Below are 16584 nucleotides of genomic sequence, written 5' to 3'. Positions count from 1 at the left end.
AGCGTGCTAGGACACGAGGCTGTAGGGGAAGTTGTCAAAGTCGGTAGCAGTTTGGATGATGAGGCTATCAAGCCAGGTGATCGTGTCTCCTTCAGCCTCTATGATTCTTGTTTTAAGTGCAAGTTTTGTCAGAGTGGATTCCATCAGAAATGTATCAGTGGTTTTATGGTATGGTATAATTGTCATACTTTTATAGCAAAAAAAATACTTGTTAATTCAAAATTGTTGCAATGCTCTCACTGCAAGAAAAACAATATCTCATGCTTTGAAATACTGTACTAGCTTGGTCAGTGGCTGATTCCAGGGGAGGGGGACCGAGCTGGCCTGTCCCCCCCCCCCCCCAAAAATGAAGTTTTTAAAATTATTTTTAAAAAATGGAGAAAAATGAAAATTATAAATATATTAAGTCTGATAGTGCCATTTCTGACCATTTAGAGGTGTAATAATCATAAATTACCTCAGCCCCAACATGGTAGGCTTGAGGTGGTCTGCACCCTCAGTCTGAGAAAATCCTTGTCTGAGCCCCCTCTATTTTGAATTCTTGGATCCGCCACTGTTGGTCTTATGTACAAATGTCGTAAGATATTATTTAATAATTGGGAGGACATGACATGTACCGGACTGACAATGAAGCATGAAAGACGGCATAATTTTGGTAACTAAAACAATAAAACATAATATAATCATGTATTTTGTCTTTTTCAGAATGCAACATAACAGAAAAAAATGAATAACAAATATTAAAGAAAGCTAACCAACTCCCAACAGGATTACTAAAAAGTGGCATCTAGCCTGTTGTTGAACTCTATAAATAACTTTAAGGAAAAAAACAATCAAATTTGACCATTCCAATCAGAAATACAATATTTGAGAAGAGTGATAGACCATAGTTTTGAGCAATATATATTACATTTCACACAATTTGCCTCTACAGTATGGTCAAGGGACATTAAGTAGCCACCAGGGATTCAGCGGATGCTTCGCATCTCATGTTATTGTAAAAAGAGGTACAAAGCTTGTTAAACTACCAGACAATGTGTCAGACAAAATGGCCGCCCCACTAAACTGTGCAATTGCTACCATGGCTCATGCTACGTCAATGTTACCTACAGAAGACGCTAAAAACAAGACCGTCTTAATACAGGTAGCTTATCAATATCATTATTTTACTAATCACCGTCATATTGATGATAATCATTATTGTGTCAATTACAAGTAATTATTATTATTATTACTCAAAAATAAATATTCTAATTCATTATGTATTCTTGTTATTTTTTTTATCATTACGAAAAACTATAATTTTAATTTAAGAAAAAAATTATAATTTTAATGTAAAAAACCTTTAAATCACCAATATGAAACTTTACCTTAATATGAAAATGTAACTTAGAAAATGCTTGTTTACAGGGAGCCGGGTTATTTGGTATTTATGGGTGTGCTATGCTACATCAGGCAGGTTACAGTAAAGTCTACTGTACAGATTACATTGCAGAACGTTTAAAATTGGTAAACTGTTTTGGAGGAATTCCTCTTGACTTGAGTAAGAAAAATTTACTTCATCTAATTCATTCAAGTAATGTAACAGCAAGTAAAATGAAATGATATGCTTATGGAACTTGTAAAGGCTAGTGGTACACATTGCCACGATTTGGAAAAAACGCATTATATCCATTGCTGAGATATTTCACTTAGGGGCATCCTATGGATGTAATATTATTATGTGAATTGATCATATACCACAAAAAATGTTTAGAAATATAAATTAATATAGAAATTACACATTATATCCATCCACCAAAGCAAAAAAAGAGAAAAAGAGAGCATTTATATATGCATCGAGCATTGAAAAGTTGGCAATCAACCAATCACAAAAGACAATTATGCATCTTTAATTCCTCGCTTGTGAAAGCACATAATACCAAGTTTGGTTTGTGCTGGTCAGAGTAACAATACATTAATCCATGACTTACCTACAGAAGACGCTAAAAACAAGACCGTCTTAATACAGGTCATAATATATATTTCAGACTAATAAGACCATTGAACAAACAACATAATACATATCAAATTTTTTAGGCTAAACTTTTCTCGTCAGTGCGTGCATAAAAACCAATTCCTTGGAATTTAGATATAACGTGTGTAATGAGATTGATAATTCATTAAAATTTACTGTAATTATCTATGTTATATATTTATTTCCTTTAGTTTAAGAAAGTATAAATTTATATGGTCCTGAAGTGTTCTATGTTTAGAAGTTTGGTATTTATTTTGTGTTTTTTAAGGAAAAGCATGCATATTAATAGTGAATTTCAAAAATTTTAAATAAACTAATAAACAATTTAGAGCTGCACATAGTACACTAGCAGTAAATTATTATACAAAGGTTAGATTTAATGCTTGAAAAGGTTTTGGAATGCATTAAATCTAACCTAAGTATAATTTTCCCCTAGTGATGTATGCAGCTATACTAGTTGTCAAAAGTCAATCGCTGCTGATAGTCAACTGTTGTAGCAGTCATCAGTTGCAATAGTGATATGATCAGTATACTGTGTGTGTAATGTTCTTCCGAATCACGGCAGTACAGCCAAAATAACATTTTTGATATTAGGATTTGCAATGGGATTGTTGTCAGTCAATTATCTGCTAAAGCCAAAGAGAGACTTGGATAGAAAGTAGGTGTTTCAGCACAGCAAGAACTGTTGTCATTTAATAATAATGCAAAAGTGCTTGCTTTAATCATGAAACCCTTAGTTCTACTTTGGATGATAATTTTGTTGACCTTGTAAAACATAATGTATCAGTATGAGTAAATGATGACAATGCTGTTTTGTAGCGCATATGTGCATAGTGTCATTGAGCACCATACTGTTGTACTTGCACTAAATTGCTACTGTGATGCAACTCTATCATTTTTTTTTCTTTTCAATTTCAGGAGTGAAAGGTAATTATCCAGACGATGATTCAATCGATATTGTTATTGAGGTAAGACATAATGTGCTCATCCAACCAGAAATAATTTTTTTTTTTATTAATTATCTTAGTAACAAATTGTTAACAAATTGTTAAATCAATATATTTTTTTTATTATCTTTCATTTGTTTGGCTTGCAAAGAAAAGCAATCTATTGATTTTCATTTGTGGTATGTAAAAACAAATATTAGTACATTAACCAACATTTACAAATCTAAAATTATAGAGTAAACTACCAGCTTCTACATGACACCAATATGAATGAATTTGCATATTTATATCCGCCTACCTTCCCTTACATCAATATTTCCATTATAAAGTAATTTAATTCAGATTGAGGATTAAATGAAGAATTCTTATTGAAGCTGGCATACACTGCTGAATTACAGCTTTTGGTATGGTTATATTCTTTTATTTTATCAATTATAAACAGATTTCTTGACATCATTCATTGACCAACATTGGATTTGTTCTATATTATTAACATGATTATCATTATTGTCATCATTACCATCATCATCATTTATCATAATCTATCATTGTCACCTCCACTGCTGTTTAAAGTGCTCTAATATGCTTGTGGGGAGCTATCAATTATTGTGTATATTATGCAAAAAAATTAGTTGTGTTGTCTAGGATCAGGTTTGATTGTTCAGCAGTTTTTTCAAACTTACTTGTTTTTTCTACTATGTAGGCCTAGACCACATTTTATAGTTTTGGATTGGTAATGCTTAGACAACACAAAGGTTTTTTGGTCATTATTAACATCATCATAATCACCATAATTGTTTAATCATTGCGCTGTCGTCATTGCTTCTCACATTGCCTTCACCATTTTTCAGGGCCATTTCCCCTTTCACCATGTTTTAATCATTTTTAAGCACATGTTTTTAGGGCATTCAAACAAGTGTGTATAGTATATTTTATTATTCAAACATTTCGGTCTGAATTATTCATAAACTGAGAGATTTCGCAATCAAATGATAAAAAAAAAAAATTTGATTTAATAATGTTATCAAGGAAACCTCTCCACATAACTGCTGTGAAGATAGGGTAACATCTCCTAATTTAAATTTTCTTACAGGTGTGTGGCAACCCAGCAGTCATACCGGAGGGTGTGCGTGTTTTGAAGCCAGGTGGAGTGTACATGTTTGTTGGTCTTGTTAATCACAACACAAGTCTAAATATCACAGTTGGACAGTTAATAGATAAATGCCTCACAGTCACAGGTATGGCTTCAAACATGATACCAATAAGAATGATGATGATAATGATAATGACAGTGATAATGGTGAGGAGAATGAGGAGGAGGAGGACAATGATGAGGATGATGATGATAATGATCATGATAGTCATGATGATGATGATGACGACAGTAATGTAGTGAATCTGGTGGTGTGGATAGTAATGATAATATTGTTGTATTATTAAGTCAGATTTTACAGACTGTTTTGTTCTCCAAAATCTGTTGTATATTCTTAAGTTCTAAAAGAAGTTCTCCATCCCTAGATATGGCATTTAAAATGTACAATAAATGTAAAGTGAAATGGGGTGTGCATATTATTATTTTGTCTATTATTATTGTTAATGAAAAAGAAAAAAAAAAACACCAGAAAAATACTATAGGCCTACATATTATGACCAGTTTATTGTGCGGTGCATCTAGACTCATTATATGATGAAAAGTTACATTTAAATGTGACCTCAAAAGAACACATTTATTTAAAGTGAATAGATTATGTCATCATCATTCATTGCTCTATGATGAGTAACTACTTGAAACTCACAGGGTTTTTTAAGGGTATTCACTCAAACTTTTTAAGCAAAATAAATGAAAAACACGATATTTTTGTAACTTTTTTGTGAATGCGTATACTTGTATCACTACTCAATATATTTATATATCTAAAGTGAAACAAGCATTTGTGGCAGAGCCAAGCCAAAGGAGTGATAGTCGCACAGGCTGTTTTGCAATAAATGCACAAACGTGAAAATGGTCATTTTTTCCGATTTTTTAAAAATCTCTAAAACGTACATATTAAACATTTAACTTTCATCCTACATTTACTTTTCTCTGATTTATAATCAATAAATGCTCTAAAAATGGTATTTAAGAGAGCTTGTCCTAGCGTACAGACATAAAATCTGATTTCAGAGCCAATTTTCTCAGTAATACACTTACCAAGTATCCTAACCTTGATTGCCCATAACTTTGCCATAAACTATAATATCAAAGTGATTTTTTTTTTCATTTTGAAGATGATAATGTCTAGTTTCATAATATGTACAAAACTCAATTTTGAAAATTTCGACATCCCTCCTTTGGCTTGGCTCTGCCACATTTTATAATTGTGAATAATGAACTACACCTTTATGTTATCTAAATTTCTGTCAAAGATGAAGGCTTTATATTGAATAGCCTTCATCAATTTTAAACCAAGTGAGCTCTTTGTGAATATTTACTGGTACCAGTACTCAATCAGTGTAACATTTACATCTAACATCATTAATAAACATCTATTATTGGTGCTGTGCAGTTGTTATTGTGCTATGGGAGAGTTGCTTGGTGGCGCCAATTAAATTTTGCATTTCAGCAATCAGTATTTCCTTTTTCTCCTTGTATTTTTGATTTGATGTGCATTGATTTTCTTTGATGTGATGTGACTTGGCTAAAGCATTCCATCTGAAATTAACAAGTCACTATTAGATGAGCATAAAATATGTGTTACAATGTATGTTTCAGGTTTGGTCCCTTTCAATAACCCAAAATTTCTGTAAACCCTTCTTGAATATTGGGAGGAGGAAAGAAAATATATAATGAAAATGTTAAAATCTAAAAATTGTTTGGCCCCGCTTGCATTAATAATAGTAAAAATTATTTAAAATGCAGCTGTGGTTTGCATTTTCAAGCATGTTGCAGATTTGAACAAAGCATCATATCAACGTTAACGACAAGGTATTTTTAAAATGCAATGTATGTGGCAGTGATGAGAGTATGGAATGCAGTCCTTATCAAATAACATTTTAATTGAGATAATCCATATTAATTTACATCGGTTATCAGCAATAAAGGTAGTTTTATGAGATAATTGTACTATGTGTTATTTCATAAGGCTGATTAATTGAAGTCATAAACTTGATTATGGAAGTTCTACCAATCAAAATGCTTTACCATAAGTACCAGTTTCAAAGTTGAATCTCAGAATGTTGTGAAGCAAGCAGATTTTTTCATATAGGAATTTATACCCTAGTGGGGCAAAGGTAGACATCTCTGGCATCTAAAACATGTGGGCAATTTTAGGCTATTTTAAGCTATTCTGAGGTTTTTTTTTTTTTTTTATCACATACAGTATTATGGCCAAGATTATGCATATTTGATCTTTCTTTTTTTGGTCTTATGGGGACTTGTCATGTCTGAGTTACAAGATACAAGTCAACTTTAAATTGTTAAAATAATACAGTTCTGAGATATTTGTTGTACCTAAAATAATAATTCATAAATATACATGTGGTAACTAGTTAGATAAATATTTCTTAGTAAACAAAATTTTCAGTGCTGTTTTAATTATTTCCTTAAATTTTGATTAAAAAAATTACAAGCGATGTACAATGCTGAATGCCTTAAACACTTTGTGAATATTTTTTGTTCCCTTCCTGATCTATTAATGATAATGTCTGAATTGTACATAATGGATGGGATGATTCTTGCATATTTGAATTAAATTTCTTAAGTATATTATTATTAAAAATATCTTCTAAGGATTTTACATTGGCACCAATCACTCTGTGAACCTGCCGTCAACCTTGTTCACAATTCTCAATAATTGACCCCTTACTGTCTATGGTGATATGAGAAAACCAAATAATAATACAATAAGAAAGGATTGATTGGCCAACCGAGTCTGAGTTTTTGTTCATAAAACATATGAATAAGATGAAAGCTAACATTAAACCGTAAATCCTTTTAAAATGTCTCCCATTAGATATCTGCTGTAAATTTGACACCATTACATTAAATATACTTAAGAAAAGTGTTAACTAACTAACTACCTATCTTGATTTATTTACCTATACTTTGTTACTTGATTAGTTTTCTCCAGAATAAAAAAAGATTTGATTTGATTTGTATACTGTAATAATATTGGTTGTATCTTGTATGTTAATAACAACCCTGCTAGATAGAATGTTGCAGTATAGAAGTGTCAATGAATTCATGAGCAAATGTCTGATGACTCCCAATGTTTGCAGTACAGTACTCATGATTGATGCATTGTTGTATACAGGATTCCAAGTTTCCATGGTAAAATCAGAAAGGCTAAATTCATTTTGTAACAATAAATGATTTTGAAAGCTTCTAATAGTTAAGCTATATATAGCACAAAACTGAAAGCTGACAGTTGTGAAGGATTTATTTTTAATTGGCTGAATTAACATATTGCATGGTATCATTATTCAGTATTCAAGTGCTAACACTGAGGAAATACTGTGCAAATAATTTCATTGCATAAGATGCAAATGTTGTATTAGAAAATCAAATTGAATTAAAGTAAAAACATCAAAGTTTATACAGTATGTGGATAGTATATAAATCCATATTAAACTTGCTTATCAAGTTAAAGTAGACAATAGGCTCAGTATTAGTATTACAGCACTAAAATATGTAAAAACCTTAAAATTTGTATTTTATTGGTTCAAGATTCAAAGACTTTATAGTTATTGGTATTTTATTGACAGACACCAGTGCATTAAGTGCTCATGGATTGTTTTTGTTATTAATGAGAGCTGTCCCAATGTTTCTGTTCTGTAATCGGGTTAGTTATGGCATATTTACAATGCAATTTTTTTATTCGCTGCCTCAACTTGCAGTGGTTAAAAAAAATTTGAACATAGCTATTGATGTTGATAATTTGAATAATTTATTTATTTGATGTTGTAAGTGTTGATGACTGCTAAATTTTTCATTTTTTAACAGGTGTAGATAGCTACAGTCCGGAACATCTAGAAGCTGGTGTAGATTTCATTGCAAAGTACAGCAACAAATACCCGTTTGAAAACCTTGTCGGACCAATCTTCAAATTAAGCAATTTTGATAAAGCTGTTAAGGAAGCTGGAAATCAGAGATTTCTACGCGTTGCCTTGGAGGCTGATTGTTAACATGTTCACCATTCAATCAATTGGGTATCATAGCAACTGTGTGAATAGTTTTCATAGTGATGCTATCGCTTTAGTTGTTATGGTTACATATAATGTTTAAATTTGTATAGTTTTCATCATCCATTAGTCGAGTCCTGCATTTAGTAGTAGTGATTTAATGTAATGTTCCTAATGGATCCTTTTTTATTATAGTGATGAATGCATAGATTATTCTGTGTCAAGTCATGATTTTATATTTAAGGTGCATCAAGGTACAGTATTTGAAATACACAGTACTTTGCTCACATTATTATGAGCATACAGTACTGTGATGTACAATGAAATGCACAGTATTTTGTACACATTATTAGTACTGTGATGTGTGATAAAATACACAGTATTTTACGCACTTTATTATGAGCATACAGTACTGTGATATCCCGGGGAGCTCACTTGTATACCAACCTTCAATGGTGGGGGTGGGGCGGTGGTGCAGCAGCCACTCCAACACATGAGACACAATTGCGCTACCTATTTTACTGAAAATTATTAGGGACTTGAACTACCATTTACCAAAATCCAATGTCAGTTGAACTACTATTACGGCCATTTAACCTTACCAAATTAAACTTGTACTGGTTCTCAATCGTGAATAAGACCGCGGTTCTGTCTGTTCGTGATCCCTACTGTTTGTGGCTATGTATCAACAGTAGGTTTAGCACTGTGTTTAGCAAAAAAACCTTCGCTAATATCGTGTGAAAAATTAACGCTACTTGGATACGGAACGGGGCAAGGACTTTAACTACCAGTTTTACATAGTTATTTCCCACACTTGTGCTACCAAGTCTTCGCAAATATACCCTATACAGTACATGCTGATACTCTTCCATTAATTCCCACACTTGTGCTACAAAGTCCTCAAAAATACCCCCATAAATGTGGCACCTACGCGTATGGAAATATTTACTGTAAAAGTGAGCCCCCGGGTGTGATGTACTGTACAATGAAATGCACATTATTATGAGCATACAGTACTGTATTGTGATGTGCAATGTAATACTCAGTATTTCGTGCACATTATTGGGAGCATACAGTACTGTGATGTACAATACACAGAATTTTGCGCACATTGAGCATACATTATATTATTTTCCAAGTATTTATGTCACTCAACTTGTAGACATAACCATAGCTTTAAGGGTCTGCTACATTGCCACAAAGATGTAGACAGGAGCCTACCGTACAGGGTATTGGTATCTTATTATCACCAATTAGCACCTCATTATTTTGCACATATGTACATTATTTCAAATGTAGGTATCATAACTAGCTTAAGATTATATTCTACCTTAGTTTTTTTAGTAAAGTGCAATTGTAGTTGCATTCGCTGTAATAATGTTTAAATATTGTAGACACACATTATATTTATATTAAATGTGACACTTTTAACAGAATAAGAAAGGAAAAAATTCCATACCATAGGGATTTAGTATTTATATCTTTTATATTAAACAGGGTTTTGACTATAAAGCCCTTTAGTGTATTTGTAAGTAACCCCTCCTCTTTTCTTCCCCTCTGGGCTGTGCTACTAGTCATGTAAGTCTAGGTATTGAGTGCATCAAGCCTGCACCTAAAGATGTCTACATTGTGAACAGCAACAGAATGATCAATGTGGGCCATGTGAAAATATTGTCATTAAATTTGATGAAAATGGTTAGTGGGCTCACAAGTTCTTGTTCATTACATGAACAAACACTAGTGGCAGATCCAGGATTTTTCTTGAGCCAATAAGGGGGGAAGGTTGAGAGTGTTTTCTTATCTATTCAGGGTCCAGGATTCCTCTAGAAGCTCAGGACTTTTCCCAATTTTAATTTTGCTCTTAAGTGGTGTGTGGAATGCAAAGCACAACTTTGGCCAACTCTGGAACTGCCCGGCTACTAAACATCGTTATTTATTGCTTTGGTCTGTGTCTGCTAGTGGCTTTAACTACTGTATATCACCAAGGCAACCACTCACTATAAGTAAGGTATTCAATTATATTGCAATTTTTTTTTTGTTGTTGAAAGAAATAAATATATTAAAGCTGTAAAAATGTTTAGTGTTTCATGTTAAAATCAATAGTAGTCTACAAGTACGGTACTTTACCAAGTTCATAATTTATTCTATTTTTTTCTGTATAAACAATACAACATTTAACAGTGTCTGCTTTACAAATCCAATACTTCTTTGATACATCATTGTACTACCTCCTTAGATCACCATCTTAGTTTTTTTCAAACTGTCTATTATTAATTATCACTAATTACATGTATCTTTCGAAATAAAATTCAAAAGGGCATCCCAAAAAAGAATCCCAACAAATATTATGTAAATAATTTAGTTGTCCAATAAATTCCTAAAATTCATCTATACAATTTACTTTTATTTCTATTTTTAACAAAATTTGTTCTTTTTACAAAGCTTTTGGGCACACCATATAAAAATAAAATGTGAAATGATGGCTAACACACAATCCTAGAATGGTAGCATTCTTGTTTTTGTGGTGTATTCCAAGATGGACATCTCCCATAATATCAATTTAAATCTATGGAACAGGATGTTATCAACTACAATAATTCATAAACAATACTGGACTTTTACAAACGCTGATTGAAAGACATTAGCTATGTTCCGACGATCACTCCTATCTGATGCAAGTTAATGAGAAATCCAGTAAAGATTGCATCAAATTTTATCTTATGTCTACACGAGAGTTATAGGGGATAGTTATAGCGCTTATACACTGATATAAAATTATTTCCATGTTGATGTTTCAATAAAATGTAGACGACAAAAAAGAAATTAGATTAGGCCTGCTTTGAATTGGGTGGGCAGTAGGTATCGACAAATAAAAGGCAAAATATATTTAACATTCAATTTTTTCAACTTGACTTGGTAGAGCATTCCGAAAAAGTGAAATAAAACTCTTAGTTTTTTTTTCTCACCTACCCTAAGCCTACTTATTAACATTTAGGAGATTTTCGACAGCATTTATAACCCATATATTTAGACACAGCGAACGTACTACCACATTTACAACGAACGGTAATAATATAAATTTGTTCTGTAATGTTTTACTGTATTTGGATTAATTTTGACAATTATGAAGTTAAAAACAATTCAAAAGGTAATTTTAAAGATGCTTTGGTTGATATTATGAACCAACTAGGCCTAGTAGAATTGCCCGAAAAAGAGACCGTGGTCAAGCTACAGATGTTATTGCAATCAACATGTGGCAAGTCAATTAAAGAAAGTTCTATCGGATGAGAGCCTTGCTAATCCAGTCATTTGTCGGTGTTAGCTTGCGGGGTGAAGTGCTTGTTTTCTATCAGGTGACCCCGTTCATACGGTCGGTGTCAGCCTCATAACAAGCGTTTGTTCGATATCTACGATATCACCGGTGTAACTTACACCGTCAGAACAAGGCTATAAAAAAAATAGCGGCATAGTATTAACTTCATTAGGATGTCTACTCTTTGCTGAACAAGTTCTTAGATCAGCAAGTTACTTCACACGTAAATGGTATAGAGTTTTTGTGAAGTTTATACCTTCACAAAAAGCAAAATATTAAATACATCAATTTTAAAACTTCATGTAAATGTAGTTTTTGTCTTCTAAAATACTTTACAATATTTTTATGTACAAAGCAGATGAAAAAAAATCTCCATGAATTCACTCTTTTGAAAAAATATCTACATCTTATTTACAAAAAGAATATTAAATGTCCTATAGGTCATCATTACGGAGATGATGTTCACTATTTTTCAATTTTTCAACCTGTGGATGCTTTGCTGTTTGTGTTGCTGTAGAATTTTGTGTATTATGTGACAGAACAGATGGGTTTGGAACACCACTTGCTGCCTGTACACCTTGTTCCAGACCGGCCATTTGAAATTCATTGTTATCTTCAACATTTTCATTTATCACTGTTACTTTTTTCCGCCAAAATTTGTTTTCTACATCGTCGTCAGTTTCAATTGTTTCGGGAGAAACTGTAGTATAGCTAACCTCATCACCTCCAGTCTCTTCAACTTCCAACAGAGTTCTTGATACAACTATTATCAAAGAAACACAAATTGAGCTTTCATTTTTGGGTTGTACATCAACTTTAATTGGATTTTGTATGTATTTTGTTATGCATGACTAAATAAAACCATGTTACACCATGTAACAATGTTTCACTTATCATAAACTGATAATTAGAATAAGAAATCCTTACCAATTAATAGTCATTTAAATAATACTATTTCTAGTATGAATATGTACTAATATATTTCTGCAAGCTTTTATATGGATTTTCACAGCTAAATCTATAAATTATTGAAAATATTTGTTTTTGATCTGTTAATTTAAAGTTCATAGCATATTTATATTTTCAATGAGTCAATTCATAATAACCGAAAGGTCCACTTTCTGATCTCAGATCAGAAAGTGTTGAACTACTGTTACACACCACCATGTTTTGATTCAATATTTCAACATTAATTATGTCATCATCAGGATTTCAATAATTGGAATATGAATTATACTTTCTGCATCATAATATTTCCAATTCTTGAAAATTTTACTTGATATTACTTTGTATTTTGTATTTAAGTAGAGAAATCTTGTGATTCATAAAAATACACTTACTTCCAACATTTTGCCTACCACTAGGCAGAGGAGATGATTTGAACAAATTGAAGCTTGGTGCCACAAATAAAGAAAATGATAACAATAAAACCTGAAAGAAAAACAGACACTGTAAAAGTTAAGGGGAAGAAATATGACAATGAATTACCCTGTTGCTTTTAATATTCTGTATGACTGGTACATATGTCTTGAATTATTCTGTACTTCTGCAGGAATAAGTCTGCCCCCTAAAAGTTTAGTACTGAGACCATGGAGTAGCACAATGGTGAAATCTACGTCCCTAGGCTGAACTCTGTGTGTGGTATTGGCCTACTGTACAATGGAGTGAATGCAAATAAAGAATATGTTGATGTTCTTATCACTGCAATCGCTTATCCTTAATGTTGATGTTCTTATCACTGCAATCGCCACATACTTACCATGACACATGTACTAGCACTGACTGACTTGGCTGTTGTCCTAGAAACTAAAGCCTTTAAATCTTTTAACTGATCCAACAGAGATCTATGGAAGACAGATGGTACAAGATCAATTAATTTACTGAGAAATGGTCAACAAGCTAGGGTGTGATAAATATGTTAAATAATTAATTTTGTTGACAAAAATTAACACATGCGTTAAGGCCACCTCAGGCAGCATTGTATGAGTTAAATGCAGACGCGATAAGTTTGCGTCGAAGCATGTGACCTAAAGACGTGTTTCTGATGATAAATCGCATTTGACTGTGTCGCATAACGCTGCGTAAATTGGATTTCAAATTTAAACTAACTTGTTTTCTTTCTCAATTCGCTCCATCTTCCTCCTCAGCTCAATATTGTGTCTCGTACAATTCTGTACTCGCTGCTCCAGTCCATCTACATACTCCTTCTTTCGCTTACGACTGTCCTGTGCTGATATCTATAAGAAATAAAATTCACAAAAATTGTCAATCAGTTAACAATAAATGTAAAGCATCAATCATAACAGGTTAATCATGCATACATTACAGCACTTCCCTAAGCGCTTATGAAGAGACTTGGTTTATATAGGTTCTAACCTAATGTTGGATGTCAAAGGGAAAGAACAGAGGGAGACAACATTTACCTTGTTCCTGATTTTCCTTCGTACTGCTTTCAAAGACTTCTCTTCATCCTGCAAGATGCATAAAAAAAATTGTCAAATAATTATCCAAAAAACAATTCCTTAAAATTTAAACAATTGCAATAATTGGGCTGTTCCAATTTGGACCAATTTAGCCATGTGTAGCCTTTAGTAGAGCAACAAGGTATTTTGGAACATCTTGGTTCTGAATTCTAAAAGGTGCAACACATCATTTTAAAGCCTTGTATAAATCACCAATAGATACATTTTACAGAATATTTCATTAAATAAATTTGCATCACTGACAGATCAAGACTGACGTTACCTTTGTCAATGGATAGTGAGAGGGTAGTACGATATTGGCATCGTCTAAGAGTTTCTTTTCTTCATCTGTTAATGTTAATGCTGGAAATGTCTGGAGATTTAGGAAAAAAAAAATTGGTTATGTAAGTATCCATATCTACTTGGTACACACTAGGCTATATAATGTACAGGTAACATTTGATGTTAAAGCATAGAGCTATTAAACAAATAGAGTGCTGACAAGATGGCGAAGCAATGTAGAGTTATGTATGTGTACCATCCAAGATTGCTGTCGTAGTAAAGCGCCACCTTCAGGCTTAGTATACATATTATTACCATAAATAAGCCCTCTGACTGACTATTATTTCATTATTCATAATGAGTAATGGTAATAACAAATTATTAAACTATCATAGCCAAAACGAGGCCAAGTGGAGCATCTTATTCAAAAATAAAGTAGTGTACCAAGGAATGAAAATTAAAATCGTGTATTTTATACCCATACACCACAACGCTCGAGTTTCAAACATACGGGTAACTAGCTGTACTGAACTTTCTGTGTAAATTGAGGGCGCAATTGCAAATGATGGTGCTTAGGTGAAATTTGATTGGCTAAATCTATGGCAGCCATCTTGGATGGTACACACACACACAGCTCTGCGTATTTCGAACATCGAATAGATTGCAGTTAATGCTCTAGTATTCTTATTATATCTCTATGTGTTAAAGGCATTCTCTAGCAAGATAATTTTCATGGTCAGAGGCACAAAAAAAAACGCAGAAACACAACAAATTTGATAAACCCACAAAACCTAGCACTGGTAACTTATTAATATACGCAGAGTGTACGATTAGGTGTACTGTCAGGTAAATAAACACTGCCTAATAGATTTGATGGCAGTGATGATGAGAGTGATGGTGTTAATAGAAGACACCACTGTAATTATCTGGATACGTACTTTGCTTTCACTGCTAAAGGATTTTTCCGAAAAATTTGTGTCATCTTTAATGAACAGTGGCAGAGAATCTGTGGCTGACTTGATACATTTTACTGCTTCTTTAGTTTCTATATAAAAAAAAATAGTATAATCATAATTTAATGTAATGCATTGGATTATGTACTGTATGTGTTTGCATCCTTTGGTATATGTGTATGGTTGTGTACAGCAAAATTCTAATCTTGCCAAGAGATCTATCGCAAATTTGTTGTATGCGAACATATGATAAATTAACCCATAGTAAAGTAACAGCAGTGAAAATAAATAAAAATTAAGAACATCTTTAACTTTTCATATTTTAAAAGGTCAAATAGAAAAAAAGTTAAACAGTTTACCGGTGAACTGAATTGTCATATCAGTTAATTTTCCATCTGATGTTGTCACGGTAAGAAGGTCACCATCAATCAGCATTGCATCAGACCCTGTCAAGATACTGCTCAAATCAAAAGTGTCTACATATGATTCTGTTAAAGGGATCTCTTCTGTTAAAGGGATTTCCTCAATGCCAACAGGGCTGGCCTCTGATTGGCTGTTATAAGGTGACTTCTGGTCATCCGATATACCACTGTCACTGCTAATGGGTGAATATGCTTTCGAAATGTACAGCAAATCTGTTGATGACTGTTCTTGGATTTCTGCATCTGGTATTTGCAGAAGGTCATTAAAAACATCATCAGTTAATCCAGTCTTGGAATCCTGTAAATAAAGGGGTAATATAAGTTGATTTGCAAAAAAAAGCTTATAACAGTTATAAAGGTTAGTAACAAGGTAGGCCTACAAGGAAATGCTCCTTTGCAACCTTACCAGTTGGAAATAATCTGGATCATTGGGAGAGATCATCACATCATCCATCAGTATCCCAGTACTCATGTCAAACAAGAGATCCAGGTCATCAGATGTTGACAACACATGACTTACTGTACTGCCCTCTTCGAATGTGGACGTCATTATACAACTTTTACTTTGTGTTCCTGTGAAACATGTTAAAAACATGATTAATATTCATGTAGCAACTTACTCATGATTTAAAAAAAATTAACAATCATAAAATTGCAATTTGTAATAATGTTTGTGTGTTTATTTACATGTTAAATCCCCATTCCCAGCAAAAATACAGGTAGTAAAAATAATTGATTGATTGATTTAACTGATTGATAGAATTTAATTATTCAATATGAAAACAGAAATTAGGCCTAAATAAGATAATGAATACATGTAGTAGAAACAGATTTCCTTGGCTTGGCTCATGTACTGGCGTATATTGGATGCAAACTAGGTCAAATTCACGGTTCACAGGCTTTCACGCAACACACTGACACGCGCCGCCACCTCGGTCCTCAGCGTTGTGTGGTTTGAGGTTTAAATTTTATTATGTAATTTATACAGTGATCTATAAAAAATGAACCATGATGGTAGGCCTAAAGTA

The 16584-nt window shown here is 32.8% G+C and overlaps 2 protein-coding genes across 2 annotated transcripts in view; one reads left to right on the top strand and one right to left on the bottom strand.

Moving 5' to 3' along the window:
* LOC117119797 (L-threonine 3-dehydrogenase-like) overlaps positions 1 to 10198 on the top strand; it is a 16075-nt gene extending 5877 nt beyond the window's left edge. Inside the window, exons 3-7 of the mRNA XM_033264713.1 lie at positions 935 to 1144; positions 1411 to 1543; positions 2936 to 2985; positions 4058 to 4202; positions 7946 to 10198. Of these exons, the coding sequence (XP_033120604.1) occupies positions 935 to 1144; positions 1411 to 1543; positions 2936 to 2985; positions 4058 to 4202; positions 7946 to 8127 (720 nt within the window). The 3' untranslated portion in view covers positions 8128 to 10198. The remainder of the gene's footprint in view (positions 1 to 934; positions 1145 to 1410; positions 1544 to 2935; positions 2986 to 4057; positions 4203 to 7945) is intronic.
* Positions 10199 to 10243: 45 nt separating this feature from the next.
* On the bottom strand, positions 10244 to 16155 carry LOC117119796 (cyclic AMP-responsive element-binding protein 3-like protein 4). The gene is made up of 9 exons (XM_033264712.1): positions 15963 to 16155; positions 15494 to 15854; positions 15120 to 15226; positions 14183 to 14272; positions 13861 to 13908; positions 13547 to 13674; positions 13197 to 13281; positions 12778 to 12868; positions 10244 to 12200 (listed from the first exon to the last, which is right to left on the bottom strand). The coding sequence occupies exons 1-9, from the start codon at positions 16149 to 16151 to the stop codon at positions 11872 to 11874; spliced, it is 1428 nt and encodes a 475-aa protein (XP_033120603.1). The 5' UTR covers positions 16152 to 16155; the 3' UTR covers positions 10244 to 11871.
* Positions 16156 to 16584: the final 429 nt, after the last annotated feature.

This window comes from Anneissia japonica, unplaced genomic scaffold, assembly GCF_011630105.1.
Source record: "Anneissia japonica isolate Jap-2015-1 unplaced genomic scaffold, ASM1163010v1 scaffold724_len3256291_cov202, whole genome shotgun sequence".
Lineage (NCBI taxonomy): Eukaryota > Metazoa > Echinodermata > Crinoidea > Comatulida > Comatulidae > Anneissia > Anneissia japonica.
This window is presented reverse-complemented; position numbering and strand designations above follow the sequence as displayed.